At 38.0% G+C, this 24,586-nt stretch overlaps 1 protein-coding gene across 4 annotated transcripts in view; it reads right to left on the bottom strand.

Moving 5' to 3' along the window:
- C2CD3 (C2 domain containing 3 centriole elongation regulator) overlaps positions 1-24,586 on the bottom strand; it is a 107,933-nt gene that overhangs the window by 42,747 nt on the left and 40,600 nt on the right. For all 4 annotated transcript variants that reach the window (XR_004323351.1, XM_032489333.1, XM_032489334.1 and 1 more), the window contains 11 exons: positions 24,408-24,530; positions 20,687-21,181; positions 18,099-18,250; positions 15,965-16,211; positions 13,340-13,520; positions 11,754-11,937; positions 10,416-10,588; positions 9,164-9,287; positions 6,227-6,495; positions 5,634-5,723; positions 2,100-2,702 (listed from right to left, as the gene is read on the bottom strand). Coding sequence is in view for 3 of the 4 variants with exons in the window: in XM_032489333.1 (XP_032345224.1) it covers positions 2,100-2,702; positions 5,634-5,723; positions 6,227-6,495; positions 9,164-9,287; positions 10,416-10,588; positions 11,754-11,937; positions 13,340-13,520; positions 15,965-16,211; positions 18,099-18,250; positions 20,687-21,181; positions 24,408-24,530 (2,641 nt within the window). In the remaining variant the exon portion in view is untranslated. The remainder of the gene's footprint in view (positions 1-2,099; positions 2,703-5,633; positions 5,724-6,226; positions 6,496-9,163; positions 9,288-10,415; positions 10,589-11,753; positions 11,938-13,339; positions 13,521-15,964; positions 16,212-18,098; positions 18,251-20,686; positions 21,182-24,407; positions 24,531-24,586) is intronic.

Here is a 24,586-nt window from a genome sequence, read left to right on the forward strand (position 1 = left end):
TCACAGATGGCAATAAGATGGAACTTCTCCAGTCTTTTCCTCTTTTGAGGTAAATTAAACTGTTTTCTTCCAATGTAACATACAGATCATTATGATTATCACAAACGAAAAAAATGAGCAAATCATAGATGGGAAGATACCCAAAAGCCATACAATTAAATTCTTATCCTCAACACACTTACAGTACTTGGAAGGAAGGTTGGATGGATGATTAGATGAACTCACTGGCTCATTCAACAAACACATCAAATGCCATGCTTTGTACAAGGCCCTTTTACAAGAGGAATAAAAAGCTTAGACTGGTAAGATGTGGAAAAGTATGAGGAAAATGAACAATCTGAAAAGTTAAATACTCCCTTTGGTATCACTCCACAAAAAGAGGTGTTTGTGCTTGAGTCTGATCCTTAAATCTATATTGGTATCCCAAACCTACTTTCTTCAGCAAAGTGAACTTAAAAGCCTGTCTTTATAAACTTAAAGTTCAAGTGAGCTTTACACACTTCAAGGACTTTTTCTGCAGTCTCTCTGAAGTGACTCTAGGCCAGCCCAGATAAAACAGGGCACATAGCATTTGATGAGTGCTTAGGAGAGCCAGAATTACACCTGCTGGGTCCAGAGATAATCTGGGATGATCACCCAGATACGCGGTCCTCCTTCTTTATCTTGGGCCATCTTCTCAACAGCAGGGTCAGAGCACAAGGCTAACAGAGCTAAAATAGGGTTGGGACTCAGTTTCTTCAACTGTATAGTCGGGGAAATAACAACTAACTTTACAGGAATGTTAAGATGAGTAAATAATTTTTTTTTTTTGAAGAATCTAGTCTGGCCATCTCCAATTCATTCTATGCTATAGTTGCCAAACTTATTTTTTCAGAATGCAAAGCTATGCCACTCTTCTATTCAGAACCCATTATAGTAGCTTTGTATAGCTCTCAGAAAGAGTCCAAACTCTCCTGCTTAGACAAGGCCATGAACAACAGTATTGCAGCCACCTCTCTAGCTTCATCTCCCATCACCTATGTATCCTGAAATCCAGCACTACTAAATTACTGACAGTGCCTAAAATGTACCAAACTGCTTCCTGCCTCTGTGCCTTCACCCATGCTGTTCCCTATTTAGAAAACACTTGTTTCCCCCTTTTGTTGACTTATTCCTAAATCCTTTGAAACGTGGGTCAAGCATCACTTCCACTGAGATATCGTCCTTGAATCAAAGAGATGCTGTGTCCCTGTGCTCTCAAAGTGCCACTGAGAATAACTTTTTCTTAGTTCTTCTGCTTCACTGTAAAGTAGTTTATTTATTACTCTACTCTCCCCTTAGACTATAAGCTCATTGACTATTTCTTACTCATCTCGAATCCCAGGGCCAAGTACATATATCAGGTACCGAACAAATGTTTGAAAGAAAAGCACCCTTACTGCCACCTGCAAAATGTTACCTTTTTCCTTTCTGCCTTGTGAACCAGTTTATTACCATGTAGATTTTATTATTCCAAGATGTGCTGACCAGAGAGAAAGGATAACCTAATCTCATTAGCAAGTATGCTTTTCAATGTATTTAAAAAACTAACATTCTAGGTTATCATATAGTCTCTCATACATGTGACTAAAGGTAGTTCCCTAAGTTCACTCATTTTTATTTTACACATATTAACTGACTGCATACAAGGCACTATGTTAAAGTGCAAAAATCTGATGAATTTGGATGTACTCTAAAGCTACAAAGTTCAGAGGCAGTTCTTAGATCTGTGGTGACCCCACTAAGATATACTATCACTAGATAATGCCCTTTTTAAAGCAGCCAGCAGACGTCTTTCTTTCTGAAATCTCTTTAGTTACAAGAAACATTACTAAATTACTATTAATCTTTCAAAATGCAATAATTTAAGAACACTTTCTAGCATGTGACCCTCGGTAGTTACCCAACCTCTTGGAGTATCCATTTTCATGACTGAAAAATGGGTTTGATACCTATCTCAAAGGATTGCTTACAGGATCAAATAAAATAGTGTCTGAGAGGGTGTCTTATATAATGCATGCCATAGAACAGCAGGTGCTCAAACCACAAAAGCTGAGGCTGGTCTCTGAGCCATTACTTACCACTGACAGTTAGTGTCCTTGCTGACCTCTCCCCAAGTCTGGCCAGGTCCACATAGGCTGAGCCAATCCAGCTGTCTGTCTGGTGGGGCCTCTCCACACTGTCATTGCCATAAGCCCGCCACACTTGGATCTCTAACCTCTCCTCTCTGAAGTACCAAAGCAGTGATGGGCTCCTAGGGACTTCTGCTCTCTTGGATGCCTTGAAAGTAACCATGACCTGCTTTTTGTTTGTAGATTCCTTAGGCTTCTTGAGAGGGGTCCAAAAGCCTTCATGATCATACAGCTTGTAGCGGAGGTAGCAATATGTATTCTTATGAATGTGCCTCTGGCCAGCAAGTAGCACACAATGGATAGGCAGCCACAGCCTTGGCGTGGAGATGGTGATGGTGGCTGGCTCATCTCCATCCATCTTGACAAGATCCTTCAGATTATTCTCAAAGCTCCAGCCCAATAGCTCAGCAGCTTCTAACACTCGCTCTCTGTCTCCAGGATGGGTGAAGGAAACTGAAAGCTCCAGACCACCTACAATCTTCTGCATGAGCTCCAAGCCGTGAGGCAGGGCCCCCTCTTCTGGTAAAATGATAGGATACCATCCTGTGATCCCTTATGAGAGAAAAGGAAGATTTTCAACGATTGTTTAAAAAGTAAAAAGATTTATCCACTTTCCAACCCAGAGCCATCATCAACCTGACCCAAGACAGAACAGAAAACATACACCCACAGTGCATGGAGTTTGTTTCATCTGACCACTGAAAGACAATTAGATCAGGTGGAAGAACAAAGGCTAGGAGTTGGAAGACCTGTATTCTCTCCTTGGCTCAGCACCAAACTAGTAGTTCAGTCTGGGTAAGCCATTAATTTCTTTCCGCTTCATTTCCTTACCTGACAAATGGGAAAATTAGTGCTGATCTTGCCTATCAGACAAAGTTATTATGACTGTCAAAGAAGATAACGGTTTTGGAAGAACTTTGGAAGAAAATAAAAAAGTGTGAAATACTATTATGGTGCTATGAGTACAACAGAGAAGGCATGGGACAAGAAGTCAGGAAATCTGGGGTCTAGTCCTGGGTCTTTTACCAAGGGAACCGCCACTTCGTCAACACACACCAATGACCAGGCACTAGATTTCAAAACAACAATTTAAAGTAATAGCTACTTGTTACTGAGGATCTACTATGTATCAGAAATTCTCTTATGCTTTATATATAGTACTTCATTTAATTCTCCTGATAACCCTGTGAAGTTCTGAGGATTAAATGTGATAATGATCCTTATTTTACAGATGAGAAAATGGAAGCTCAGAGACCTGCCCAAGTTATTACAGCTACCAGGTAGCAGAGATAGGATTTGAACTCAGGTCTAGTTGGCTTTGAAGTCTACACTCCACCTATTATAAGTTTATAATATCTTATCTGAAACTCTTAGGGCAAGATTTATTTCTGAGTTTAAAAATTTTCAGATTTTAGAAAGGCAATGTGGTACATAAACCGAGTATTATGTACTTGTCAGTGATCACGTAAGTCAGGGATTGGTAAATTTATTTTGTAAAAGGCCAGATAGTAAATATTTTAGTCTTCTGGGCCATATGGTCTTTGTTGCAACTACTCCAATGTGCTGTTGTAGTGAGAAAGTGGACACAGACAATATGCAAACGAATGGGCACAAGGTGCTTCAATAAAACTGTATACAATCAGGTAATGGCCTAAGTCAGCAAATAAAGACTAAATGGTCTCATGTCAGTTGAGGTCAGAATTGGCTGTTTAATGAGTTAATAAAAAACCTGTCATTTTTTAAGCTTTTTGGTTTTCACAATTATGTAAAACAGATTGTGGATTGGTATAATATTCATAGCAATTTTCTAAGATAGATTTTATTAATTTAGGTTATAGATAAGAAGATTTAGATTTATTGAGATTAATTTGCCAAAGGTCACCTAAGGTGGTATGACTTTTGGAAAAGGTATTTAATTTTTCTGAGCCTTCCAAGTTTTCATCTGTAAAATGAGGAGGCTGATCTCTAAGACTCCTTTCAACTTAGTCAGTCTAAGAACCTATGGCTTTAGCTTTAGTAAATTCTCATCACCGGGTATTAATTTACTTTCAAATATTAGTGGTTTTTAACATTTTTTGGTTACAGGCCCCTTTGGCTCTAGTGAAAGTTATCCTTAGAAAAACACACAAATACACAAAAAATTTCACACCATTTCAGCACTTAAGAACTACTGGTTTAGATCATTCGTTTTGCTCTGTGATTCTATAGTTGAGATTATTGGTAGAAAGAAACAAAATAGAATAGTCACTTTAGAATAGTTTTGAATATAAAGACAAATGATATGTCCCAAATTATTTAAAAGGTTTATTTCCAAGGGGTTAAATTTAATTTGTAGAGATGAGATTCCTCAGATGGTGCCTGATCCCTGACAAATTCTGTATTAAATTTGAAAAGGAAGGAAACTGAGGTGTCCTATGTGCCCAGCCCTGTGTAAAGATCTTTCATGTGTATAATTTCACTAACTGCTTCAATAATCTTGCAAAGATCCTATTATCTCCATATTTACAGATGAGGGAACTATGGATCTGAGAGATGAAGTGAGTTGTTCCAGGTCACAGTTAGTGACAGAAGTGAGATCTGAACCCTGCATCAAGTTGTAGAGACTTCTCTCTGGTAGGCACATAGTACCTGTTCATTAGAGTACTGCTCAAATTTCAATTCACATACTTAGGAGATGTGTGATATAACTTTGGAAACTAGATTACACAATCCTAGGGAGGAAGATGGGCAAGAGAAGGAAAACTAACATTTACTGACTATCTATCATGTGTCAGGTACTTCATATATCCTATTTCATGGATTCCTACCTTGTGGACTTGTCAGGATTAACAATCTCTATCAATTGATAAGAAAACTGGGGCTCAGAGAGATCAAGGTCACTTTGTCAATGTCACTGAGCTAGTAGAAAGTAGGATAGAACCAATATTTCCAGACTTCTTGTTCCTTCTTTTGGGCCTTTACCTCATACCCTTATTCCTTCTTTTGTGAGAGAGGAGAGTATAATGAAAAAGAATGGGTGAATCTGGATTTGACTTCCACTACTCTACTACCTAAGCTGTGTGGTTTTGGCAAATCACTTAACCTCTGTGAGCAAGTTTTCTCATCTGTAAAATGAAAATAATCCTGTATCCCTGTCAGTAAGGGTTAACATGAGGCTCAAACAAGATCTGAGGAAATATTTTACTGAGTATGAAATAATGCAATGCGTATTGCCTTATTATACATAGGATCATCCATCTTTCCTAAAGTAAGATGACAATACAATATTTTGAGCTTCTTTGCTTTATTAGAGACCTTTGAAATGATTAGGAAAGGATTTAAAATGCTTTGAGAAAACTTTTGAAGTATTTGGGAGAATTCAGAAGCATATGTTAAGTGGCCATGTTTTCTTCTGCATATCTTTCAAGAAAGCTAGACAAGATGATCTCTTGTGAATGGAAGAGGGTAAGGTTATAAATTAAAGTGATAATCCAGGATCCCTACCAGATCTCTTGATCAGCAGCTCTTTTGTTGGAATCTTTACTACTCCAAGCAGATAATCTTTGAATGAGTGGATACTGGTTATATCACTGGCTGTTTAAAAAAAAAACAAAAGAACAGAAATCATTTGGCAATCTATTAACCAAAGCACTTAGGTTTACAATAAAAATATCCATATAAGCCTCCATTTATACTCAGTGAATTTCAGTTTTGGAAGTCTTGCTCCAGTCAAAATTTGAATGCCCTCTCATTTTAGTTAAACCATTAATCGTATGTATATATGTATACATATACTTAAATCATTTTATTTTGAAAAATTTAGGCATTCAAAAAAGTCACAAGAATATTACAAAGACCTCCTATATACCCTTCACCTAGATTTGCCAACTAATATCCTGACACATCTGCTGTATCTCTCTCTACATTCTCTTGAAACCACTCAATATATATTCTATTTTTGCTACATCCTGCAGAAGTAAGTTTCAGAGAATATAACTCCTCATCCCTAAAGACCTCAGCACATATCTCCTAGGAAGGGCTGTACCATTCAAAACAGAGCCCTTTTAAATTCTGACTGTGAGTCATCTGGTGCTCACCTGACTTGGTATCTTCATGATAAACAGCAAAAGTAACTTCTGCAAACTCCAACAGCTCTGCCAGGAAACAAGCCTCTCCACTGCAGTGCTGAGTTACCAAGTTACATGAGAATTCACTGTGATGGGAAAACTCAGGGCAGAAGGAACAGGCCACAGGGCGGGTCTGACGCTGTTCTCCCTTAGGCAGGAAGGACAGATGAGTGGTGACAAAGGCATTGACCCCAACTGTGGCGCCAAACTGTAGAGCAGGTTCCTGTTCAGCCAAAGCACTGTAGGGGAAAAGGGTGGGAATCAGAAGGAGGTGATATCAGAAATCAGCTTGACTGCCTAGAAGACATCACCATTTCCATGAGGCCATCCAGAACACTAACCAACTACATGTTTCCTACCTGGGCTTTTGGCAGTGCTGCCACAATGTGTTTTCTTAGTAATCTAGATATCACAGTGTACGTGTATGGGGGAGGCAACATTCATCTGCCCACTAGAGTGACACTACGAGGACACTCCACTGTACTTGGCCAAGCTTCCTGCCCTTCTTTCTTGAAACTGCAACACAGACCAGATGTGGGACTTACAACAAAATGCCTGCCATCCAATCTGATTTTCCCCAGGAGTCCCCAGAGAAACTGTTGAGTTTCTTATCTATTATTCAGTCTCTCTCAGATCTGCTAAGTATCAAAATTCCAAGTCCTTTTCTGTCGATTAAATAGTAGTTAACACCATATGTTAGAATTCTGACCTGGGCTGGGTCTTACTCAGAACAGCCACTCCATATACACATGTTTTATGACTCCATTGCCTTTGCTTATGTTCTTCTCTTTGACTGGAAAAATTTTCAGCTTTTGGGCATTGTGGTAACTCCTACTCTTCTTTCACAATGTTGTGTCAATTTCTGGTGTACAGCATAATGCTTCAGTCATACATGAACATACGTATATTTGCTTTCATATTCTTTTTCACTATAAGTTACTACAAGATATTGAATATAGTTCCCTGTGCTATACAGTATGAACTTGTTGTTTATCTATTTTATATATATTAGTATCTGCAAATCTTGAACTCCCAACTTACCCCTTCTCACCCTCTTTCCCCACCGGTAACCATAAGTTTGTTTTCTGTCATTCTAAGTGAAGTAAGCCAGAAAAAGAAAGAAAAATACCATATGATATCACTTACATGTGGAATCTAAAAAGAAAGACAAAAACAAACTCATTTACAAAATAGAAACAGACTCAGATTAAGATATTTTGAAGGGTGTTGAATGCCAAGTTGAGCAAGGAGGTTGGACCTTACCCTGTGAACCAGTACCCTAAAGTGGAATGAGTACAGCCCAGAGGGTCCACAGGGTAAACTATCTGGGATTATGAAGAAAATATTAAAACTTCTAGAATTGTTATCTCATGTATTAAAGTTTTACCACTCTATGATAAATTTTATAATGTATATATTAGTATAATAGTACATGAAAATGATTTATACATGAATAAGTATACACATATTTAGGAGGATGTGCCACTTTTTTTATTAATAGGAATGTACAATTAAAATTAGGAGACCACTGCTACTGACAATGAGATACCATCAAAAGTTTGAATATGTGAAAGGACATGATTAAAAAACTGCCCTGGTATCTCATAAACACTAAGATGTTCTCAGGCAATTATTGAAAAAGTGTATTTGGAGAATTTAGTGAGGAAAATTATTAATTAGACTGAACATTTCACCAGCTGCTTCAGTGTCTAATCTCACAGGACAATAATTCTATTAGTTATTCAGCGACCATGAAGTTAGAGGTAAACAATCTGACTCTAAATTGTAACAAAATAAAAAGTTAAGAAGCCCTTGCTTCTTTCTTGAACTCATGTCCAAAGTGAGCCAGTCTGCCACAGGATGGTGATCTAGTTCTCCTTCTCACTGGGCACCTGTAATCTGCTAGAACTGTGCTATGCGGTGGGGACAGAGAGGAGTTCAGGCAGAGTCTGCGTCTCAAGGAACTCACAGCCTAATGGAGGACAACTCATGTAAGCAAATAATTGAAATAGAGTGATATGTACTGCAACTAAGGTGCTAATAGACAAAGCACAAAGCACCAATTCTATCTATATGTACGGAGATATAGAGGAAGACTGGAAAATCTCGAAAGAAAATAGAAGTTTGTTTAGTGGACAAAAGGAGGAAGAACATCCAAGTAGAGAGCAAAATGAGCAAAGACCCTAAGGAGGCAAGAGAGGGCCATGCTGTTTATATATAGGGACAGTGTTCCAGGCAGAGATTACAGCAAGACAAATGCCCTGAGGAGGAAATGAGCTTGGTGTGTTCAGAAGCAGTAAGAAAGCCAGTGGCTGGAGTGGAGTAAGCAGAGCGCAACTAGCAGGAGGAGATGAGGTCATTACAGATAATGGGATCAGATCATGTGGGGTCTTACAGACATTTTAAGGACTCTGGCTTTTACTCTGAATGAGATGGAAAGGCACTGTTGGGTTTTAAGCAGATGTGTGTCAAGATCTGATTTAAGCTTTCATAAGATCACTGGCTTCTGTATTGAGAACAGACTAAAGGGGAATGAGCTAGAAAAACTGGGGGTGGTACTCAGAGACTGAACCTGAGACTATGGAGGAGCTGTAGTGATTGGTCCTGGCCTGGTTTGAGGGCATAGGGCATGACTGTGGGAATAAGTGGTTAAGCAGGGTAGAGGATAAAATTGCTGGACAAGGTCATGGAACTAAGTTGTTAATAACAGTTAAATGGCAAAATTTGCAAGTGATTTATTTACTTATGTTCTTATATGCTTTCTTAAGAGAAAAAAAAAGAGTCGAGTTGTGGTTAATAAACTGGAAATTTATACAAGAAAGTTGCACATTATTTGATCATCAAATATCATGTGGACCCCAGTGGAAAAGGTTTGGTTTGAGAACTGCTTTTCTAAGGTGCACTTACTTGGCTGCTGCTTGCAGACCACAGGCTCTGATGATCTGGACTGAGATGGAAACAGCTTGGGCAGCAAGAATTCCCTCTGCTGTCCTTGGAGTACGCCTGTACCTTAGCCCCACATCCAGTAAACCTGAAGAATGAGGACAAAATAAGAAAGTCAGTTGGAATAACCTCTGTTGTACCAAATCCCAAGTCCTGGTCAGGAAGGAAGGAAGAAGATAATCCTAATGAACAATAAAGGGCCTTGGCAGTGCAACAATCTGTCTGTGGTCAGAATCACATTACATTATTGTACTTGAGGATTAATAAAGGCAGAACAGAAGTTATTATTTTCACTTTATATCCAAGAAACTATAGCTCAGAGATTCCACAGCTTGCCAAGATCACAAAACTATCAGAGACAGAAGTTAATCCCTGATTTTTTAAACTCCCAGTTATTTTTATAGAATTGAGATGGAGTCTTATCTAACCTTTCTTCTTTTTAAAACTTTGAAAAGTTCTTACGATTATATATTATTATCTCCTGCTACGACCACCACTTGAAATACCTTCACATGCCATCTTTTTATAAAAACTCTCCTACTGTATTTCAGGAAAGCTTTTCCCCCAGCCCAGGGAAAGCTTTAAGGAACAAGAGAACAAGCTGATCAGTGAAGGTCAGGAGGAACTACTCAATTTTAAAGACAGTAAGATAAAGCCTGTTGTTTGGGCATACACTCTCCAGCAAGTACCAACAGCAACTTGATTTAGGAGGCTAATTCTAGTTACTGATGATGTATTTAGAGGATAGGTTATCTTGCTGGAACTATTAGGATATGATCCAAAAGTCCAAATTCTAATGAATCCCTTTCAACTTTAAATCCTAACTTCCTCCTTTATAGTGAATTTCCCAGTTCATGCTGAGTACTTTCTACCAATCCTACATTATGCTGCCTTGGAATAATAATTCCCTGAGTATACCTATATAATACTGGGATTTATACCATAAGGGCTTATCAAATGCTTGTGGAAGTTAAAGGTGAAATTAATTTAGAACATTAATATAGAAAGTCTATAGAACTATGAATTCTCTAAAATTATATGAAAAATTTGCACTGTATATTTTACAGTCATTTTCTAAGAGAAAGTGTCTCACAGTTTTTATCAGATTCCTAAAAGGGTAAGTACTACAAAATGTGAAGAATCATTAATTTAGAGAGAAAAGGGATATTTACATCTATTGACTCTGAAAGGGAAAGATGCACTGATCTTCAGTTACCTGATGGTTGGTTCCTCTGATCTTTCCCCCTCTCGGGCCTGGGGGTTAAAGGGAGAGTAAAGGTCTGTATTTCCACATCATTACGGTGCTGCATGGTAACAATGGCACAGAGCCTTGATAATGGCAAGGTTCCTCTGGCGACCATCTGTTCTCTCACGTTAGGATAATAGTACCTGTAAGCCACAAAAGCAAAAGCTATCAGTTGGAAGAATTAGACAGATGAATGATTTATTCTGCCCTAAGGATCAGCTTTCAGTATCTAGTTTTCTTTGGAACCTGATTGTTCTGTATTTGTGGTATACAGCTACGGTCATGTCTGGCTAGATTTACTGTTCATTATGTTCTGTATTTGTGGTATACAGCTATGGTCATGTCTGGCTAGATTTACTGTTCATTATGGGAACTCATAAATTATACTGTGTTCAGTGTCGAGCCCAGCTTCCCACAGGCTTTCTGTTTGATGAGTCTGCATCTGGCTTGATCCTTTGGGCATAGCCACTCCTAAAAGCAACCATCCTGCAGCACAAGTGGTTCTAAGTGGAACAGTCCCAATTTCTTCTATGGCTTCAGGCCAAACCCCCAATTTTGGAGGGGTGATAAGGATCTGTTAATATCTACTCTATTTCCTCCTCAAGTCAAAATATTCCATTCCCACATTACAAGGTTGTAAATCAAACCTAATGTTCACCTGACTGCATTTAGGAAAACTTTCCGGCAAGTAGATGGTACTCTTCTCAATTCTGATCCTGATGCTATTTCCTCTCCTTTTATATTTATGTTCTCTTAGTCATTTTAGTTGGTTTCTTGGAGGTAGTGATGCAAAGGGGGAGGTTAAACATCTGTATTCATGCCATTATCTTCCCTGGAAATCTGCCAAAGTCTGTGACATAAGTGGATTTATCTTTTACAAAGGCTTCCTCTTCCGGTGGTGGGAAGAACAGATTGCAAGAAATGAGTCTAGAAGTGGGGAGACCAGTTAGGAGGCTGTTCCAGTAATTTAGGCATGATATGATCAGGGTCTGAACTATATAAGGCAGGAAAAGGAGCAGAAAAAAAGTGACTGATACGTTTGAGTGACAGTAAGAGATGAAACTAAAACTTTCCTTCCAAATGTAAGTAGTGGTTAGAAGTATAAGATACAACTAATCCCAAGAGCCTAACAATTTAACAGATTTCAGTAAAATTTGGACAAGCGTCACTATCAAACCCAAATAATATTAAACAGGGCAGAAGGGGCCTCTTAGCTTCCTCACGATTCAATCTGGGTTAATTAAGGTAAGGGTTGCTCAGTGATTGTGCCCTTTCTTCCTAGGCATAGGAATGGGTTCTCCACACTACCTGCACCAGATTTCAAACTGGACTCCACCTCCAGGCACAAGCCCACGTGCAGAGAAGGCACTGAGTAGGAGCCTTTGCACTGGAACTTCAGCTGGCAACAGAAGAGAGTGATGGTGCTCACTATTAAAGATGGGATCTGGAACACAGAGTGTGGTTGCAGATCTGAAAGGCTTCAGAGTGATTCCTTTGGAAAAGAAAAGCACTTCAGAATAATCCAACACATCATTTAGTGTTTTATATGTAGTAAGACAATATGTTAATATCCAGTATTATTCAATTTTATCATCATAATACTCCTGTTAAAGAAACAAAGCAGGTATTACTATTATTACACAGATGAGGATATGGACACCTTGAGATTACATGGTGAACCCAAAGCTAGTAAGCCACGGACCTGAAACCAGAATCTGTATCTTCTGACTGCATTACTCCTACCAAGGTCCATTTCCCTAGCAGCTATAGTCCCCTAAGGTGCTATGATAATACAGAGGAAAGAGATCCCTTTGTGGACGATGTGTGAGAGTTCCAACTTCTTCACTTCCTTATCAACACTTGTTAATCAGTTTTTTAAAAATATTATAGCCAACTCAGTGAGTATGAAGTGGTATCTTGTGGTGGTTTTAATCTTCATCCCCCAAATAATGATGTTAAGTATCTTTTCATGTGCAAAGATCTTTTGTATGTCTTTAGAGAAATCTCTATTTCAATCCTTTGCCCATTTTTTAATTGGGTTGTCAAATTTTTATCATTGGTTTGTAAGAGTTCTTTATATATTCTGGATACAAGTCCTTTATTTGAACTTTAAAACCAATACTGGCAGCACTTTCACTGTTATTCATAGACATGCTCAGAATGGCAAAAATTTGAGTCATCCAACCTGCTCACTCTCAGCTGAGACTAAACAAACAGGGCGACCCACTGCCTTCTTGTTTTAGCTCTCAGAGATAAGCAGAAGACAGAGCTGGTAAGGCGCAGTGCAACAAAGTGCAGAAGCTCTGGTACGGGGGCCAGCGGGACAGGGTTTGAATGCCAACCTTGGCACGTGTTAGTGGGGCAGCCTCAGTCACTGACACTCTGAACCTCGTTCTCTCTTCTGTAAAATAAAGCAAACAGAATCTACCAGGATAAGTCGTTTTAGGATTTAAGATTATGATCTATGTGCGATATGGTATGTACATGTATTCCCCAGGAGTAATGGTTCAAAACCCTTTAACTCATGCTCTTTATAACTTTGTAGAATGTAACTACTGTGGATAAAACTGTATGTTTACAGAGGATAAGAGTGAGTAGGTCTGTAAATGATATAAAATGAGACAAAATGTAAATAATTGCTGGATCTAGGTAAAGGGCATACAGAAGTTCTTTGTACGATTTTTGCTTATTTTTCCATAAATTTGAAATCAAATCAAAATAAAATGCCACAAAAAACAATTTAAGAAAAATAAAAACTCAGACTAGCTCCTGTACTGCCCAGGTAAGAGTAGAAACACTGAGGAACACAAAACTCACTCAGGAAAAAAATATTCCTAAGTATCTTCAGTAAAAGAGCCACATAAGAATGAGAAGGCCCAATCTCCCAAACCTACCATTTTCAAGGAACTCAGGTCCTTTCAGCACATTGGATTGTGAGTCTTGAACTGGAAAGTAGTATTGGACATAACAATCTGCTTCTCCCCAGACTGTTGCTTGAAGAGGGGTGAGCCCTTTAACTTTGTCTACATGGAGATCAAAGTGGTGCTCCATCAATCCATTTCCTTGGTCCCCTGCCTATTAAATGAAAGAGACATTGGTGAGCTTTAAAGAGTAACTTGTTTAGAATATTTCTGCTTCTCTTTGAAGTCTGAGAACAGATGAAGAAATAAGCACAACTAATTAGCTGATACTAAAACGGGTACTTAATCTTCATTGTATATAAATCTCACAACTGATCACTGTAATCAGATCAGGCAGGATTTAATCCAGACTGTGATACTGGGTCAATATCAGGATTCAGAAATGTAATCTAGTACGTTCATGGAGGAAGGAGAAAAAATGACTATCTCAATAAATGCTAAAAAGGCATTTGTTAAAATTTAACACCTGCTCTTCTTAGTACACCAAGAAGGCTATTTCCTTCATAGGATAAAGAATACATATTTGAAGCAAACAGGGATCAATTTACTTATTATTTTTAATGAAGTTGGGAATACATTGAGACAGTTTGTTAATGATAAGGACTACTTGGGGAAGTAGTGAATATACTGTTACTGAATGTATTTCTACTAATAACAATTAATAATGTATTTATTACTTACTATGAGCCAGGCACTGTACTAAGCCCTTCGCTTACATTAGCTAATTTGACATGCACAGCTAATAACAGTGGAACTGGGGTTTGACTCGGTAGTATGACTCCAGAGCCAATATTCTTGACCTCTATTTCAGACACTAGATAACTGATTATTGCAAATATTCAAAGGGGAATTCAGGATTCAGATAAGGATCAGACTGCATGATTTACACGCTTTAGTATTCTAACTACGAATGCAAAAAATTTGGAACAAAGATTGCCTTGAAGTCAAAAAGCGTATGTCAGTGTATCTGCTCAAAAACCTTTCTTAGGGAAACAGAAAACTTGCAGTTTGATTCCCCAGAAAAGAAAAATACGGGGGAAAAAAAAACTCAGAATTACAGCAGCTGTTTAATTTGGCCATACAGTATTTCACACAGTAATTTAATAATTCAGTTCTGCAGGCACTGAACTAGATGAGGGACGCTGAATGTAGAAGGAAAAACAACTGTATTTGTAGATATCTAACCTCTTAAGGATTTCTTTTGTGCTCTTAGTATTATTTTCTAGCTTTCAGTATGAATAAAAGATCTGAGTCTACACTGTGATGTGAGGGCCATATAACACCTACATAAGACTTCGGAATATTATGGATCATTTTTATTTGTGCTTTTATGTCATTTTAATTTTTTTGTTGGGGGAGGTAATTAGGCTTGCTTGCTTGTTTGTTTGTTTGTTTGTTTATTTAAATGGAGGTACTGGGAGTTGAACCCATGCTCTCCTGCATGCTAAGCATGTGCTCTACCACTTGAACTATACCCTCTCCCTCTGTCATTTTTAAATTAAAAAACAAAACAAAAAAACTCCCACCATTGTCTGTTGATAGACACTAACATATACTAGAAAGAGCAAAGCTTAGAGTTCCTAATAAACAATAACCTACCAATAGACATTTTCCTAATAGTTCTTTCTCTGCTAGACACATTAAATTTGTCATTCAGATTCAGATTAAAAAACAAAACATACTTAATGATATGGAGACTGAGACTTGGCTACACTAGTAAAGAAATCAAATGAAAGATACAGGAGGACATGATATAGTGGACTCAGTGTCAGAAGACCTGTGTCTGAACACCAATTCTCCCACTTGTAGTTATGTGATCCTGGACAAGTAATATAACCTCTTCAATTCTCTGTTTTATCATCTAAAAAAGAGAATGACAACGACGCACTTCATGTAGTTATTAGGGAAGTAAACATAATAAAGAACGTCAGTGTGCTTCCTCACTTGTACCGCACTGTACAAACTGCTTTTAAGTTACTAGTAGAAAAGCAAGGAACTTCATTTAACTTTCCAAAATCGATTTGATCAAGAGTAAGATTTTGCTGGCTTACATTTGGGGTCACTCTCCCACTCCTACTCCCAATTTTTTCCCCAAGGCTATTTTCTTTTAGGACTCTTTTTTGGGGAATGGTTTCAGGCTCGTCCCAATTTTCTTAAAAGGCAATTAAGTCAGTAAATTAGTGGATTAAGATCTGGTTATCCAATTACATTTTCGTATAAATTCAAGAACCTCAGAAGGACACAGATATCCATTTAAACTGTGAAAGAAAACTACTAATGATTCCTTTGATCTATAGCAAGCACTGGAGTGCAAGTATATTCTTTTGTTGAGCCTTTCACTACTGAAATAAGAATTTGGGGCAATGATTTCACCAAAATGTGCAAGATAAAATGAGATTATGATGCTTGAAATTTGCTAAGACAGTAGATCTTAAGTGTTCTCACCAAACATACACAAAAGGTAAGTAGGTGAAATGATGGATACATTAGCTTGATCGTGGTAATCATTTCACAACATACACATTTATCAAAATATCACATTGTATGTCTTAAAATAAGATTATGGTTTTTGTAAACAATCAACTGTTTAGTCACTACCATAGCAACAGATGCTACAGATGGCTGGTTCAGGAAATAAGCTGGCCTGGAGTTGAAGGGAGGAAGTGTTTCTTCTTCATTCTTTAATCTCTGTAGTGCTATTATCTGATCTGAAGAACCCATAGCTAAAAAGACTCGAAGTCTCCCGTTTTGGTGTCCTGAGAATACATCAATCACAGGCATGTAGCTGTCGACAGCAACAACTGGGTACTGAGCATCAAGCAGCAGGCGAGAAATCTTAGGATCTCTAAAGGGAGAGAAATTGTGAATGAGAAAATAACAATCATCAATCATGTCACAGAGTTCCTTCATTTCTTTCTTGGGTCATTTTCTCTGTCTGTTAAAAATGGATCTACAACTAGAAAAGTAAAAAAAAAAAAAAAAAAAAAAAAGATTCTATCTATAGTCCAGCAAATAAAAATGACCAGGCAGAAAAGTTCCAAACGTAGCAATTTGAAGGCAGGGAGTATGTCTAACTTATCTTTGTATCATCATGGCCCAAGCCCAGTGTCTGGGATTGAGCACTAACTCAGCAGAGGTTTGCTGAATTGCATTATTTTACAGGTAGGCAGTGTGGTCAACTAGAAAAAGTGTGGATTTTGGAGATTAGCAGATAACATTTGGATAATATTACCAATAATATCTGCCATTTACTGAGTGCTTACTTCATGGTAAGCACCTGATAAAAGTTTCTATAGTCCTTCCAACACTGCAAAGGTTGCTATTATCCACTCTTAACAGATGAGAAAAAGTCCAAATGCTCTTCATTATACCATTCTGAATCTTAGATTGGTCTTACTTGCTGTATGACTCTAAATAATCAATATAACTTTTTACATTTGTTTCCTCATCTGTAAAATGTAGTTAATAAAACTTCCATCAAAGGGCTGTTGTTAGGACTAAAATGAGATAACAAATACAAAATACCCACATGATAAGAGCTTAGTAATTGGTAGCTACTATTGTTTTACTGTCTCTCAGCAAAGAATGTCTCTAATGAAATGAGAAGGGAAGGGGAATAACCAGCCCAGACCAATATCACAACTAAAAAATGGAAAAAGCCAAATACCTAGAGCTGACAATGGTATTCATGAATCCAGCAGTACTCCTTAGCCTGACCAGGCTTTCCAGTGTTACCATCATGTAAATATTTAACTGTTCACCAAAGGCTTACCCATTTATTTTCTCACTGAATCCTCACAATTGCTTCAAGAGGGAGAAAGCGGATCTATTATCACCCTCATTTTACAGATGATGAAAAGAAAGCCAGAGAGGCTGCCATCTTCAAGTCAAATGACAAGTTTCCTCATTTATAAAATCAGAATAATGACAATACCTCCAGGAATGATAGAAAGGCTCACACTGGGAAAGTGCCCACAAAGGTGCTCTTCGTAAGATGTGAAATACAGCATTTAAAACACAGAACCAAGAGAAGGCTGTCAGGAAAGAGATCAGTGCTAAAATAACTAAAAATCAGTACTCTGAATCACAACAAAAAATGAACAGTCTATACTGAGGAAAGAAATAGCCTTCAGATAAATCAATACCTCATCTAGGTTTGGTACAGTGATAAGTAAGGTATAGCAATCAGATCTGAAGGCCTGAAAGACAACACTCAGTACAGAAATCTTGAAAGTAGTTGATGTGAACAATACCAAAGTTTTGTGATAGAGATAAACCATCAGTTTTGCGAGGTAAACCACTAGTTTTGTGAGGTGATAGCCTTTGACAGCTGAGTTTCTTGGTGAGAAGAGTGGATTGCAGAGCCAGACTCTCTGGGTTCTAACCCTGATCTACTACTTACAATATAAACAACAAGTTATATAACTTCTCTGGGCCTCTGTTAACTCATCTATAAAATAGGGGAAATAAAAGTTACCTGCCTCAGAGAATTGTAATGAGGATTAAGTGACTTGATATATGTAAGGATTCTTAGCAGAGGGCCTGAAACATGGAAAGCAGTATCTGTAAGAATGCTAAAACACAGGAGAAAGAGTAGTAACTGTGGTGAAATTGAGGAAAGTTCCTCCAAGGAATTACTGGACTGGTCATGTCTGCAAACCAAAAATATTCCTCTTCAGTTCTCACAAAGTTAAAAGATGTAGAATAGAGTACTCCAAAGGGTCCTACTTACTTGAATGACATGTAAAACTGATGAAGAGGGAGTTTCACCAGCCCTAGCAGCTTGTCCTGTCCTGGGCTCTGCACCTTGTTCCATGTTTCAATTACCATCACATTGTTCTTAAGCCTTTCCAGGTATTTGGAAGACAGAGAGACAGGAATCACCTGGGGAGGGGAATAACAAAAAAACAAACAAACAAAAAAACAACACCAAAAACCCATATCTCAGACAAAGTATTAATTTATACTTTTATTCAACAAACACTAAAAGTCTATTGTGTGCCATGCACAGTGCTAGGAGCCAATGACATCAAAATAAAACCCACTCTGTATCTTCAGTCTGAAGCCATAGTCTTATGTTAGAGACCAACCAATACAAAATGTTATGAATTCTCTGATGACAAAACTCATATATATAGGGCTTCAGGGATGCAGAGAAAGTTGTCAGACATGTCAATCATGGTGTCTGCCAAGTTCATCCGCTCCTTTCCAAGGCAAAATGACTCATTTGTAAACCCATGCAGAGAGACAGATGTTTTTGAAAAAAAGATGGCTACTGACTAGACAACGGTTGAGCACCTAATCAATAGGGCAGCCAATCCACTGGTTGGGTGGTATGGCCTAGTGCAAAAAGTTCTGCCCAAGTGGTGTCATGGTAAATAGCAAGGCCAATTATTCTTCTAGATTTTCAGTGTAAATTACTCCAGAGAAAAGTCACAAAGAGAACTAGAAATTTGGAGTCAAGAGCAGGTCAGTCAAATTGATGGTGGAATCAAGGGCCCACCAATTTGAAAGAACCCAAGCTGTAGTACAACAGCAGAGGATGAATGAATGAAGAAACTTAAAGAAAACACGAGAGGCAAAAAGGGTGAAACCAGAAATGATATAAGGCATGATGAGAGGTAGACACCAGAAGAGCAGCGAGTGGGAACAGAGCTACTTTTGCATCCATATAAGAAAGTCCAATTACATAAGTGTCCTGGGCACACTTCTGTTCCCTGAAACCAAAAAATTTAAGCACAGCAACCTAACTTACAAACAGGGAGATTTCATTCAGAGAGAGCTTTTGGCAAAGAGCAGACCTAAACTTAAGGATAAGCAGGAATTACCTAGTACAAAAAGCTCTGTCTAATAGGAGTTGTTAAGGCTGAGAGGAAATTCAAAGCAGAAGGAACAGCGCAGAGAAAGACACGAGGTTGGAAAAGAGAATATTCAGGAAAATGCAAGTAGCTGAGCATAACTGGACTATCTGGTGTGAAAAGAAGAGTCACTGAAGTTGAGACTAGAGAAGTACAGACAGTTCTTAAAGGGTCTTGTAGTCCAAACTAGGAATCTGGACTTTATTCTGAAGGCTATGAGTTTCAAGCAGGGAGCAAAACATTCAGGTTAGTGTTTTAGAAAGATCATTCCTGTTGGTTCACAGAGGAAGGGACAGGGAGAGACCAGAAACAGGTAGGCCAGCCTGAAGGCTATCTGGAATGAGAGTGAGGTCCTGAATGGAAGAAGTGGAAATGAAATGGCGGTAAGATAATATAATCTGGAGATAAAGTTTGCAGAATCTACTGAACTTGGTGAATCATTATGTAAGACTCAAGGACAACTTTTAGGTTCTGCTTGAGTTTCTGAGTGAATTATAATATGAATTATGGCAGACAGGAGGAAGAGGAGCAAATTTGGAAGGAATAATAAATTCAGATTTGGACACATTTGACTTCCTTCTTCCATTTACACATTTTTACTGAATATCTGCAATATGCCAGCTGACATATTAGGTGCCACATAGAAAGTACTTTTGAGACATTTGGGTGGTGATGACCAGCAGGGGGTTAGTCATAGAGATCTGAAACTAGAGGGAAATGCCTGGCCTACACAGAAGTGTGGATTTGAAAATCATCTTCATACAAATGAAGCTATGGGAGTAGATGTTGCAACCATTGAGAAAAAGAGGGTTAGTTTGGGAGAATGCCAAGGACAGAGTAATGGAAAGGAACACTAATAATTAAAAGTAAGAGAAAGGGAGAAGTGTTGGGGTCACAACTCTTTTCCTAGTTTTCCTATTGGCCTGATGACTGAAAAGGAACAGCTGTTGAATCAGGAAGAAAATAAGAGGATAGATTTACAAAAATCAAGAAAGGAAACAACTTACACACTAGCATCAAATTCCACTGAGAAATCAAGTAAGGTGAGTATTGAAATAAGTGCAGAAATAAATGAGATTGAAGAAAAATAAGTAAAAAAATTAGAGACTGGAGAAACAGAAAAGAAAGTGGGAAGTTTAACTGATCAAAGTCCTAGAAGCAGCAGAAAGGAACAGAACTCAGAATTCAGGCAAAAGTAATAGTGGGAAACCATACAACTGAGACAGCACAGAAGGAAATAGACACAAAAAGTTTTTAAATGTTCACAATGTCTCTTCCTGTTCCCATCCAATAGTGGGACTGGATCTACAAACCAGATAATTATAAAAGTCTCTCCCCAGTCTGAACATTTTAGATTTTACAATGGATTTATGATTTGGGAAACATATTTTTCTTGCTTTCCCCCATTACTGCCCCCCTCATCCCTAATGGATATGGAATGTTAAGACATATACAAAGTTACCTGAGAAAAGTTAAAGACTGGTTTTGTTGTGCCCCATGCGATGACAGATCTGATGACTTCCTCTGTGCTGAAGAGTTTGCAATTTAAATAAACATTGCATGGTGGTTGTTTCTCAGATTCTCCAGTAATGAAATCTTTCCCATCTGGCACCATCAACAGCACATGCAACAGCAATGCATTCTCTCTTGGTGACCCATTTATCTGATTTACCAAAACATGAGAGGCTGGCACAGTCATGGAGATTGAAGGATTTGGTGCTACAGGGCTTGGTGACTTTGGGGTGGGGAGCACCAAATTCTGCACTTTCTTTATCATTTCTTCTTGAATTTGATTTAGGTTCTGTGGATTTTCGGTACAGGTAACATGTTGGCTAGGTTCTGGCAGTGTCTTATCTGGACTTGTAAGAGCACAAAGTGGGGTATGTTGGGTACTGCTATTTAACTTCATACTGACACCAGTGAAATCCTTGTTATCTATAACAAGCTCCACAGTTACCTACAGAACATAAAAGGAAGAGAGTTAGTAGGAATATCTTCTAGAATCGGAATCAGAATTTTGGAGCTAGAAGCAGTATGAGATTGTTAGGAAATAAATTAACTCACCCTCAAATACCATAATAGTAAGAACACTAACAGACTGCATATACATTACCTTACCAGGATTAAGAAAAGCTAGGCAGATGACTTAACAATATACAAGTTGAGCCTAGAACATCATCTTGCGTCAGAAAATAAGGAAGTGCTCAGAAAAGGATGGTGACATATTGAAAGGATACACAATCCAGTTGAAGGGGCTTTTACTGGACAAATCTGGAATAATTTGAGTATCAAAATGTATAATGATAGTAATGGATTATAACCTTTTGAAAAATGTGAGAATCCATGAGTCCATACCAATATAAATAAATATGGGAGAAGGGACAACTCTTCTGTATCATAGAATGCCAAGTAATAAATGCACAGGGAATGGTGGAGTTAATGGTGAAGTTAGAAAACCATATTCTTTTAATCATAGTGATAAGTGCAGATAAACTCCAATGGAGGACATTCTACAGAGTCCAGACCAGTTGGTCTTACTTTTCAAAAAAGATCAAAGTACTGAAAAGACAAAGAAGGGCTGCAGAACTGTTCCAGACTAAAGGGGATTAGAGAGATATGACATTTAAATGCAATGGATGGTCTTGGACTGCAAAACTAAACTGCTACAAAGAGAAATATTAGCACAAGTGGTAAAATTTGAATATGGACTATAGATAGGATATAGTAATGCTGTTAAATTGATTTTTGTAACTGTACAGCATTATGTATGATATTGCTTTTGTTTTTAGGAAATACAAGAATTTAGGAGGAAGAGGCATAATGTCTGTAATACAGTCTCAAATAGTTCAGAAAAAAATTATGGGTGTATGTGTATACAAAGAAAGAGAGGAGAGGGAGACAGAAAGAAAGAGGGAGAAAAAGAGAAGAGGCAGATAATTAGAAGGCAAAAACGACAAATGCTAATAATTGCTGAGACCAGGTAAAGAGAATGTGAGTTTTTTCTTACTATTTTTGTAATTTTTCTCTAACTTTGAAGTTATGTTTAAAAGTTTAAAATGTTACAAAGTTAAAAAGGATGCAGGGTAAATGATGAAGAACGAAAGTGGTCACTATTATGAGACTGAATTACTAGAGATAAAGGGCACTTGCTGTTCCTTTCATTTAAAACCCACAGCAAAGTTCTTTTCTTCTATTGAAAAAAGACAGCAATCTAGACAGTACTCTTCTCAACAGAACCAGGATAGAAAAAAAATTCTAGCCCATCAGTTCTATTTATTGCCTCTTTCTGATTATAACTCTTGCAGTCCAGAATGAACTAGGAAAGCAAAAAAATAAAACTTTGGTAGTGGAAGAGTAACGTGATCTTATTAATATTTTGCAATGATAAGCAAGTCTTTAAAATTAGGTGATGTCTATTACTAAGAAGGCCAGGAAGAGGGCAGAGAGGGCTTTCAAGAAGAGGAAGCAGTATGAAAATCAAGAACAAAAGCATGGACGTAAAAACCAGCACAATATCCTAGGAATTCTTTACATAATTTGATATGGTTCCTGCTAGGGAAGCTGCAAGAGAGAAGGCTGCAGTGGTAGGTTGGGGCCATACAGTGGGACCAATTTTACCCTTTGGGTGATGACGAGCTATGAAATGTTTTAGGTATAGTTGTGACAATTTTAAAAGCTTGCCAGGACAACAGGACAAAGCTGTCCTGTTCAGATTCTTTTACCTAATGGGAATGTAAATTGGTGCAGTCACTGTGGAAAACAATATGGTGGTCTCTCAGAAAACTAAGAATAGAACTACTATATGACCCAGCAAGTCTACTCATGGGTATACATCTGAAAGAAACAAAAACACTAATTCGAAAAGATATACAAACTCCAATGTTCATAGCAGCATTATTTATAATTGCCAAGATATGGAATCAACCTAAATGTCCATCAACAGATGAATGGATAAAGAAGATATGGTGTATACACACACACACACACACACAAGAATACTACTCAGCCATAAAAAAGAATAAAAAATTCTGCCATTTGCAACAACATGGATGGACTTGGAGGGTATTATGTTAAATGAATAAGTTAGATGGAGAAAGACAAATACTGTATGATATCACCCATATGTGGAATCTAGAAAAATACAAGCTAGTGAATATAACAAAAAAGAAACAGACTCACAGACAGAACAAATCAGTGGTTACCAGCTGGGAGAAGGAAGAGGGGAGGGGCAATACAGAGGTAGCAGATTAAGAGGTACAAACTATTATATATAAAACAACAAGGATATATTGTACAGCACAGGGAATACAGCCAATATTTTATAACAACTATAAATGGAATATAACCTTTAAAAATTGTGAATCACTATTTTGCACATCAATAACATATAATATTGTACCCCAACTATAATTCAATTAAAAATGATTAGGGCAAGCTCTAAAAAATTAAACAAAACTTCCACTTAAGAAATTGATAGTTCTGAATAAAAGGAAAAAATCCTCTCTCCAATGCATTACACATTAGAATTCATTCCACCAAGTCCAAACCCAGTCACTTCCTTTCTTGTTCACTGCCACTACTCTAGTCTAAATTATCAATCATCTCTTTTCTGGACGTATGCAACAGATTCCATATTTTCCCTCTTGCACTCTACAATCTATTCTCCACACAGTAATCTTTTAAAATGTAAATCAGATGTTACTCCCATGCTTCACTGTCCTTTCCTGGCTAAGGATAAAAGGTAAACCCTTTACTCTGACCTACAATGCTCTGAACGATACGGCTCCCACCTGCCTGTCCAGTCTTAGCTTCTACCACTCTCCCTTTTGGCTCACTGTCCTGGGCAACATTCTGTCCCTTGACAAAGCCAAGCCCATTCTCACTTTAGGGCCTTTGCATGTGCTATTCTCTTCTCTGGAATGAACTTCCCTGTGCTTTTTACTTGGTGGCCTCTTCCTCTCATTCTTCAAATCTCATCTCCTTAGCGAGAACTTCCCATCTCCTACTTCCTCTCAGGTACTCACTATCACATCATACCATTTAGTTCCTTCCCAGCACTTTTGTTGCCCTATTTTAACATAAGCTGTAAGACCCTGATTTTCTTATTCACAGCTGTATTTTCAGGGCCAGCCAGTAACACATGCTCCATAAATACTTGACTACCTGAATGTATATGTACATACCCTGAGGGGGCCAAGTGGAGTCTGGCCATTTTCCTGTTGCACTGGAAGCTGGTCACTGAAAGAAAGCAGCTCAGACTGAATGACAGCTCTCAAAGGCAGCGATGCAGAGCCAATGACTTCTGGCTGAGAGGAGAAGGGAAGAAAAAGTTTAAGTTAAATTAAAGAAGAGACACAGGGAA

This window comes from Camelus ferus, chromosome 10, assembly GCF_009834535.1.
Source record: "Camelus ferus isolate YT-003-E chromosome 10, BCGSAC_Cfer_1.0, whole genome shotgun sequence".
NCBI lineage: Eukaryota > Metazoa > Chordata > Mammalia > Artiodactyla > Camelidae > Camelus > Camelus ferus.